Here is a 10,142-nt window from a genome sequence, read left to right on the forward strand (position 1 = left end):
TTTTGATAAATTTAAATAGAGGGATGAAAGTTGTTAAGTTTTAAATACTTGGAGAATATTTTTTGTTAAAAAGAAAAATTTAAGGATGTAATTTAAATTGGGGTATAATTTAATGATGTTTTTAACCAAAAACTCTATTTTATGCGTCAACTCTTAACTCTATTTTATGCGTTAACTCTTTTTGTTTTTATTTATATTTTTACAAATAATCCAAAACTGTCGTGTCCTACCAGCCTTCTTCTTCTTCTTCTTTATTTAGTATTTATTTAATACATACAGTTTGACAAATCAATGGGCTGCATCCATAAGAAAGAAATCCAAAAAAGTGAAAATTGGAAGAGAAGAGCCACCATGTCTTCTCCTCCTGCAATTGTGAATCTGCGGATGTTATTTGTATGTTGTATTCTCATTGCAGTGAAGGGTGGATGGGATGAGGAAGTTGGATTACTTAGAAGAGGAGGAGAACAGAGAGAGTTCGATTACTTCAAGCTAGCTCTTCAATGGCCCGGCACCTATTGCCGGAAAACTCGCCATTGCTGCTCTTCCAACGCCTGTTGCACTCGGTATCTATATATATCCCTCTTTTTAATACTATTACATTCAAATTTGGGCAAATCCATTCATTTGTTCTTCTCACTCTTGGAAAATTGGGTCTTTCATAACTAAATCTACTCCGGCAAATGGTGGTCACCGACAAGATTCGTATCTTTGTTTTCCTACAATTTCGCATGCGTTTGAAAGTAGTAGCTTACCTGTGTGATTTTTGTGTATTTTTCCAGCTCAAACTCGCCATCTGTATTCACAATTCGTAAGTCCTACTCCCTTCTGCCAGAGGTGTGTAATTCATTTTTCATGTGCTCACAAGTGAAAGATACAACTCAATAAGGTTTGTTCTCTTCTAGATGGACTTTGGACAGAGTATAACGATGGAACTTGGCCTTCCTGCTGTTCTGGTCGCCCTTTTGATGAGAAGGAGGTATGTTTGCCCTTTCTTTATGACAGAGAAGCTTTGAATGTGAGAATGGATGGGTGGAACTATCTGCATTGCTACTCAACAGTTTGTAACTGGAGCAACAGTGTCTTCTGATGCCAGTTCACAAAGTTGGGGTTCAAACATTTGTCTCCTGTGGTCCTCGTTCCAGCTTTATCACTGGCAACACCCTTGGGTGCAGTTCTCTGATAAAGTTTAAGCATTAAACAACTTATTAAGGATTTCCCAAATTTTCACCTTCATATTGAACATTTCTTCTTGTGTGAACACTTATGCTTTGGTCTACTTGCTATGATCTTAACTATTAATCATGAAGTATGCGATATAAGACCTTATGTCTTGTCTACTTATGAATTTGATTTTTCAGATCTTAATTCTGTGAAATGATTTGCACATATTGATTGGCAACATAGACCATGCTGTGAGATTATGTGATGTGCACCAAAGAATTTTTGCAAATATAATTAGAGCGTTAAGCCATCAGCAATCTTTTGTTGTGAAGTGTCTTGAAATGCTTTTATTTTATTTAGCAGCAACTAGCATCTGTGAACTTTATTGGTTAGCTAGGATATTTGCAAATTCCGCAATGAGGTCATTGAGAAGCTTAGATTTCTTTAATCATAGTGGTGCTTCCCTTATATCTATTTCATGCTTACTCCTCATCACTGAGTTCAAATTTATTTGTTTATGAGCCAAGTACTTTTTGTCAGATTTCAACATTGCTTGAGCCAATGAGGAAGTATTGGCCTTCTTTAAGTTGTGGTTCCCCCAGATCTTGCCATCACAAAAAAGGACCATTCTGGGGTCATGAGGTGGTTTCACTGTTATCTTTACTCATCGATTGTTTGAATTTGATACAATTAAGGAACTGACACATTCTTCTTGCATTCCTCTATGCTGACTCTGGAGATACTCAATTACAGTGGGGTAATTACCTTGCTTTATTCTTTATTTATATTAAATTAATCGTACAAGAGATTGACTAGGAGAATGGTTGAACTTAACTACTATCTGTAATGCTATAGTTTACTAGCTGATACTTGAGGACTTGGGGGCTATGAGTACTTTGCTGTTAGTTGCAGCTGGCTTGGGGCTTCATGTCCAGCTGGGCCTCTGTTTCTGGATTGTAATGTTGACTTCTGTAATAAAATTGTCATTTACCAAAAAGTAAAATTAATTGTACAAGATGAAAGAAGGTTAAGAGCTTGCTATTTTTTAGAATTTAATTGAGAAGCAAGGTTCTAGATTTCCGCAGCAAGGAGCCAAGGATGTAAAAACCTAGAAATTACTCGATTCTTTACATCTCTTAACAAATTAAGAGTAGCTCCCTTCTTCTCCTTGGATACTGATAAGTGATTAGACATTTAATTCCTCATGTATTATTATTATTATTATTTATTGTTATTACTACTATTAATATATTTCTTTCTTCTCCTTCTAAAACTGAGGTATGAGGTAGTTTTTTCCTTCTGCTTTTGTCATTTCATCAATGAGATGTCTTTGGGTATGCACTTAATGTGCACACAAAGAGGATGCCATAATCTCCCTTTGGTATGACAATAATGTGCCAACATAGGACTAAAAGACAAAAAATTGTGTTTATTAGCTTGCAAGGTTTACATATAATTTTGGTTATCAAATTTTTTTTTTTTTTTGAGAATGAATTTTGGTTATCAAATATTTACACATAATTTGTGGATGGGCTTGAATAATTCATATTCTGCATTTGGTAGCGATTAAGGAGTATCGAGGGGGAGTGTGGGGTTATCAGGAGCATTAATCCCTCTACATTACACTGAGGATCCACCTCCTAAAAGTGGTTGTCTTATTTCTTTGCAATGCAATATGTAAAAGAAATCATGTTCTTTTCCTCAACCAACACTTCATAGTATGTATTATGCTGTGGTATAATATATTATGGTTGCCAACAAAACGCCTGGTTTTCAATAGGGAGGTATATGGAGATTAACACAGGGCCTTATCTCTCTACTAAATCCAATCTGATTATAGTACAGACTACAGAAAGTCTGATACAGTTATATGCGCTTTAAATATATCATATGGACATAAGTCAGATAGGATCCTCTTTAATTTATCCCTTGTGACTATATTTTCATCCTTATTGATTGCAGAAAAACATGGGACATGTGCTTATCCAGTTGTCCATGACGAATATGAATTCTTTTTGACAACGTTGAATGTTTACTTCAAATATAACGTCACAGTAAGTGATTTTTCATGCTATGTATTTTAGTTTTGAAATAATATCCTTGGAAGACCAATATATTTTTTATTGTAGCAATTTCATGTCCTTTTCCTTCTTTTTGGTTATACATTCTAATTTTTTTTATGCTTGTTGGGATATTTTCATTCTATGAAGTTGTTGATGATATCAAATACAGAAGAAGTTGCATCTTGAATAATTATATGTTAAAACTTACTTATGGATGTTTATTAGTACCTAGTTCTTGTCGATACAAAATATATCAAGAAGGAAATCTTTGTGACTCGATAATTAACAGCAAAATTAAGGGGAGAGGGGGGGGGGGGAGACCTAACCTGGACATGCATTGTGTAACATATATGCTGTAACTTCTCAATTAATCAACTGTATCAGAACATTCTTGATATCATTGCTTATGCATTAAAAATGGTTTATAATGGTATTGTTGTTGATACAGTTTCATTTTGTTTTCACTTGAATAATTATATGTTAAAACTTACTTATGGATGTTTATTAGTACCTATTTCTTGTCGATACAAAATTTATCAAGAGGGAAATCTTTGTGACTTGGTAATAATTAACAGCAGAATTACGGGGAGAGGGGGGGGGGGGCGGTAACCTGCACATGCATTGTGTAACGTATATGCTGTAACTTATGGATTAATCAACTGTATCAAAATATTCTTGATATCATTGTTTATGCGTTAAAAACTGTTTATAATGGTATTATTGTTGATACAGTTTCATTTTGTTATCAGATGAATATTAACAAGATCTCTTCAATGTCAATAAACCAACCATCTAGTGATTTTATGCCTGATAATTGCATATGAACATGCTGTTGCTCGTTGATTAGTCTCTACTGTTTCCTTTTATAACCTGTTGAACACTTATATGTTTTCTTCCCTGTTAGTCAACTAACCAAATAGATTATGTGTGGTACTTGACTAACATTACGCACTCAAACACAATGCCAGGAAGTTCTATTTGAAGCTGGATATGTACCATCAAATTCCGAAAAGTATCCATTAGGAGGCATCATTTCAGCCATTCAAAATGCTTTTCATACAACCCCAGAGTTGGTATGCTCAGGCGATGCCCTGGAAGAACTTCGTATATGTTTCTTTAAGAATTTTGAGGTTGGTCGTCTCTCTGATGCTCTGACAGAAATACTGCAATAGATGCTTTGTGATCTCACATTTATTGTTATGTAACCATGATTCTTATAGCATCAAATAAAAAATATCAGACACACTGTGTTGCATCTGCGGAAATCTGTCAGTGCCTGATCTAAAATAGAAATCTTTGTCAGCATCAAGGAAGTACCTTTCATTCTGTTACTTCTTTTCTATCCCGGACAGCCTCAGCAGTAGATATCACATGACCATAATGCAGAGAGGTTCATGACTTGATCGTTAAGGATGTATTTCTTGTTTATATGTCTAGGGTTACTAAGGTTTTGTGCATTGCCGTAAGGCCAACTGATAAGACAAATGAACAAAAAACAATGACCTTCCTTCTTTTTTATCATCCATTACCCCCTTGGTCGTCCCATTAATCAATGTCCTAGATGTTAAGAGCAGGGGGATTAGGAAGAATATGGGCTTTGTTTTGGTATTCTGATTTTATTCATCATACAAGTTACTGGGAAAAGTTAATTTCATGTTTATCTTGAATCTCTATTATTAGCAGACCGTCATTCCCCTAATCTTCCCCATTACAATTAGAAGTAAATTATAAACATGTGCTTCAATACCATTCTTTTTACAGCCTCGTGACTGTGCATATGATACAAGCTTAAGAAGGTCATGTCCTCAGTACGTCAGCCTGCCAGCCCATGGATCATGGGGTAAGTTCTCTTTGTTTTTTCTTCCTTTGGCTGCCTACTTTATTTGTTTAGCTTAATTGATCTGCATGTAATAAAAATATTCTCTTACACAACAAACTTGAAGTTTCGGGAGCCATTCTTATGATTGTTCCAAGTACCATGCGTAAGATAAATATGACTATGACATGGTAGATGATGTACATACTGAGTTAAGTGCAACAGAGAACGGAGTAGCTTCCTCCTCTCTGATTTCCCTATATACTAAGTAAATTGCAACAAAGAATGGAGTAAATGAGCACACCTACGCATTGATGTTCTACTTGCCTTTCTTAAAAAGAGAGTACTCCTAAAAAATATTAGTATTTTCAAAGAACAATGCAAGCTATTTGGATCATTTAAAAGCCAAGACAAGTTTTCTCCTAGGCACATGTCCCCAAAATCTTTCTCTCTCCTAATCTAGGAGAGCAGAACTCCCCTCCGGTGACCTTCTGTCACCGGAATTCTCTCCTCTTTCTTTCTTTCAAACCGGCATAATCTTTCTTTTTCTTTCTTTTCTTCTAACCCACTTTCCTTTTCTTCTAATCAATGGATGAAGATATGATTTTCTTCGCAATGGGATTCAAGTCTTATGACATAGCTAGAGATGAATCACGAGCAGAGATGTGGAATGATTGGACTGAGAGAGGAAGGATCATGATGAGCAGAGCTAGCTTTAGCCAGAAATCGATGGAATGGATCTGTTCGATCCTTAAGGAAGTGTCAAAGGTGAAAGGAAACAATGTTAGAAGATGGAGAAGACATGAGCATATTTCACACTTATTCTGTGCAAGGAACTTTAACAACAAAGGAAGATATATAAGCATTATCAGCATTCAAGGCAAGAGCAGAGCAGTATTAATAGTCCCAAAAATCTCATTCAATGCTGGCTGGTGGGATCTGGCCACCAAAATTGAAAAGTTCATTCATTACAAAGCTAATAAGACAGTCAATCAGAATTACAAAATGGTGGATAAAGAGATTCCATATGCAGAGACGGTGAGGAGGAGCAGATGGTCGTCCAGAGAGATCAATAGTGCAGTCATAAAGGAGAGAGGGGACACCATCCTCATAAATGGTGGCCTCAATCAACCTCGAAACGAGCTCATAGGCAAGAGCCTTGTTGGTAGCTTTCCAACAAATGGATCTGAGATGGCCACCCTATCGGAAGTTCGTAGATGGGCAAGCAAAAATTGGAACCAAGCCCACGGCCTTAACGTTTACGAGATGGGAAACAACTGCTTTCTCTTCGAGTTTACGTCCATAAATGCGGCCGAGCATGTTCTTAGAGGAAGATGATTGTGGAAGAATCAAGGAATTTGGCTGCAATGGTGGTCACCGACTGTTGGTGCAATTCAATCTAGGGTTGCCATAAGCCAGTCGTGGATCAGATTAGTGGGCCTCCCTTTACATTTGTGGTCTCAGAATGTATTTAAAGCAGTGGGGGACTTCTGCGGTGGCTGGGTGAAGACAGAGGAGGAAACAGATCTTCGCAATCACCTAAAGTGGGCAAGAATACTCGTCAAAGCCAACGGAAATTCCATTCCGAAGGAGGTGAAGATAGCTTTTGAAGGTATCGAGTATATCATACAAGTATGGGACGAAACACCGACAAGGTTTTTCGCCGGAGAGAGTGCCTGCGATATCGGAGGAGATAGGAGGACCCAATCTTCAAACCAATGGTTATTGCAGAAGGGTGAAACTTCGAAATCCACGCCTCTGCCAGCTGGTGACAGGAACTTTCACGTGGGAAGCACAAAAGATTTTGAATCTATTAACAGGGCACGTGATATTAAGCAGCTGAAAGGAAAAGAGTTGGGCCTGGACCCACTGGCCCAACAAGATTGTAACTTAAATGAAAAGCAGGTCAATATTTCAGATTGGACCTCAGAGCCTTTGCTCGATGAAATACAAGCAAATTACAGGAATTTAGTGGCACCAGACAAGGAAGGCGATCCAGTCCATCTATTCCATGGAGACAGAGATGAGAATTTCGAATTTCTAGCAGATATAAGGGACGACGACGATATGTCGATCATTCATACAGAGGAAAGAACAACCACAGAAACACAAACAGGAAACAATATGTTACTGGAACATAAGGGAGATGGGGAAGGTATAATTGAAGATATCATACCACTAAATTCAGAAGAGCAGGACATTGGTATAGCAGCAGAGAACGAAATTCCTTCATGGATCCAACAGAATATTATCAGGCTGAGCAAAGAATTTGGGGTGCAATTTATTGGATGTGAAGAAGCAGCTCTGAATCTATTCATGAAAATTGATGGCAAGAGGGAAGCAATTGAGAAGATGGCTGGAGCCATAGTTCCTACGACTCCAACAGAAAAGATCCCAAGAGAACTCAAGAATCTGGAACCAGCTAGTAACTTTGTGAGCTATGGTACAAGAAGTAGGGGGGGTTGTTTCATAAATGTTTTAAATGAAAGTTAACATAGTTTCATGGAATGTAAGGGGCCTCAATGATCCAAGGAAGAGGCTACTGATAAAAAACATGATGAATAATTGGAGGGCAGATGTGTATTGTTGCAAATCGCGCAAAGCCCATTTCGGGTTGATTCGATTCCCCCGCTTGCCCAGGAAATGAGTTGCGTAGCGGTTACCTTAGGGTTAGGGAGGGAATAGCCTTTCAGTCTACTAGCAGCAATTCCATAGCTACCTGAAAACACACTTTCTTTTTTTCTTAAGCATCCCGCCTATTCCTTAATGTTAGCTCAGACACTAGGCAATAGAACGAAGTTAGTTCCTAATTCCCACAGTTTTTGCAGTGCTTCTTCTACCCATCTCGATCAAAAGCCCCTTCTTTCCTCGTCCGAGGGACTTTTTCTTTAGAATTTCTTAATAGAAAGAGGAAATCCGCTGTTCGGAAGAGAATACAGAGAATCCGCGAGGAGCTAGAAGAAGACCGTTGCTATCCGGCTATCTAGAAATTCAATGTATGAATAAAGGGGCTTTTAAGCGCTTCCCTCGTCTTAGAGCTGCGTATTCAATTCGCATCAAAAAAGTGAGAAGGATTTGCTGCCGTTTAGAAGCACAACATGATGCATATCCGCTCTTAGTACAAAGACGTGCAAGACTTTTGCCACGAAGAGCTTCTTGCTCTCTAGGCTTGAAGGCGGCAATCTAGCTTCTATTGAAACAAAACGAAGGAACTTCCGGAGTGAAGGTTCAGACTTAAGGCTAAGGCAGCGAGTGAGCCGAGGAGAGGTTGAGTGAAATCAGCAGCTAGCCTTTTCGGAATAGGAATGCCCGATGTTCTTGCTCTTCTTCAGTCTTCTTAGGATGAAGCTTTCACTGGAATTTCCTACTCTAAGTTCAGTGACCTGGCACAATCTAATTATTAATTAATAGAACCCAGAACAGGCTCAAGGCCATCTCTTCCAACATTTTCTTACTTCTATCCCTTTGAATAGCAAAGTTGCCCGCGTCTCGTAAGGCCAAGAGTTCTGTCATTCCTCTCTGTCAACTCGAAGTCTAAGGCAAGGAACTTTCAATTCCATTTTCTTTTCATAGGCTCTTTTATTGAGACCAAATCGTTTCTTCTTTCAAAAGAGTTCCCCCCCTCCCGCTATTACTATTACAAAGAGACTAGCCGCGGCAAGAGATGAAATAGGACCGGAGTCGTTCAAAGCGAAAGAAGTTCCGATCACAGACAGCTTCTAAAAGAAGAGAAAAGAGAAGAGGGGCAAGGGCGGCAAGACCAGAGAAGGAGCTAAGACCGCTTAGGCCTTTTACTAATGCCCCCACACTAAAAGAGAGAAATCTATGTAACTTTGGATCTTAGCAGCAGTTTCCGAAAAGACTAGTAGCCCTTATTCCTTGCATCAACAGGCAATCCCGCATAAAAGAAAGGCTACTGACTTGGCTGATTCAACAAACAAGGGAAAAGGGCATCCATTCAAACTGCTCCCATTCCTATGTTGACACCAAGAAAAAGAAACCCTGGAGCCTTCCTCTCTATCCATTCCTTTTTCATAATCATAAAGGATGGAAATGCTTAGCTTACTAAACCAGCAACAGCGGAGTAAGCTCCCATATCCGTGAAGGACTGCTTTCCAGCAGAGGAAAACTTCTCGTTGCTGCGCTTGCCGTTAAAGAGTAAGATGCTGATTCTATAGCAGCTCCGATTCCTTCACCGAGAACAAGAAGGAAGTCTTATAGAACGAACAAGCGCTAAAGAAGGGGGTGGGATCTCTCCTAAAAGAAAGAATTGACCTCGAGCCTGTCCTACTCATTCTCCCTTTCCCGTTCCTGACCCTCACCCTCAAGTCACGACCTAATGTAAGTTCTTTCAGTCCTTTTCGAGCTAGCATAGCTGCTGATATGGAATAGCCCTTCTCTAGCCTGGAGCCTGGAAAAGCAAAGTCCGATCTACGATACGCCATAACCATCCACCCCGTCCTAGGGGAACTTCCCACCACCTATCTTGGCATGCCTCTGGGGGCTAAGAGTAAATCTTTGAGCATCTGGAACTCTGTGGTAGAAAAATGTGAAAGGAAGTTGGTTAACTGGAAAAGTCAATACTTATCCTCGGGTGGTAGAGTCACACTTATCAACAGTGTTCTTGATGCCATGCCAACCTATATGATGTCCCTTTTTCCTATGCCTGGGAAGATCATTCAGAGGCTGGACACAATCAGAAGAAATTTTCTTTGGCAAGGTAATGGGGAAGGGGTCAAGAAATTTCACTTGGTCAAGTGGGATGCTGTTATTTCCAACAAAAAAGAGGGAGGTCTGGGAATTAAGAATTTGAAAGCCCACAATAAGAGCCTTCTGCTAAAATGGCTCTGGAGACTAGCAACAGATGATCAGAGCTTATGGAAGGGCACTATCTTTGCAAGATATGGAAAGGAAGGATCATGGACTACTAAGGAGGTCAATACTCCTTATGGTGTGGGTCTATGGAGAACTATTAGAAATCAGTGGCCAAGAATTTGGAACAACTCTGTGATTAATGTGGGAAATGGGAGGAAAACCTTGTTCTGGAATGATACATGGATGGGACAAACACCTTTGAGACAGCAGTTCCCAGACATTTATAT

At 39.0% G+C, this 10,142-nt stretch overlaps 1 protein-coding gene across 1 annotated transcript in view; it reads left to right on the forward strand.

Annotated features, from left to right (window-relative positions):
* Window positions 1-272: 272 nt before the first annotated feature.
* Window positions 273-10,142, forward strand: part of LOC102594302 (ribonuclease 2-like) — an 18,372-nt gene continuing 8,502 nt past the window's right edge. Inside the window, exons 1-8 of the mRNA XM_006344282.1 lie at window positions 273-563; window positions 780-808; window positions 903-976; window positions 1,702-1,803; window positions 1,915-1,918; window positions 3,124-3,215; window positions 4,193-4,354; window positions 4,986-5,064. Of these exons, the coding sequence (XP_006344344.1) occupies window positions 292-563; window positions 780-808; window positions 903-976; window positions 1,702-1,803; window positions 1,915-1,918; window positions 3,124-3,215; window positions 4,193-4,354; window positions 4,986-5,064 (814 nt within the window). The 5' untranslated portion in view covers window positions 273-291. The remainder of the gene's footprint in view (window positions 564-779; window positions 809-902; window positions 977-1,701; window positions 1,804-1,914; window positions 1,919-3,123; window positions 3,216-4,192; window positions 4,355-4,985; window positions 5,065-10,142) is intronic.

Source organism: Solanum tuberosum, unplaced genomic scaffold (assembly GCF_000226075.1).
Source record: "Solanum tuberosum cultivar DM 1-3 516 R44 unplaced genomic scaffold, SolTub_3.0 scf00053, whole genome shotgun sequence".
NCBI classification, from domain to species: domain Eukaryota; kingdom Viridiplantae; phylum Streptophyta; class Magnoliopsida; order Solanales; family Solanaceae; genus Solanum; species Solanum tuberosum.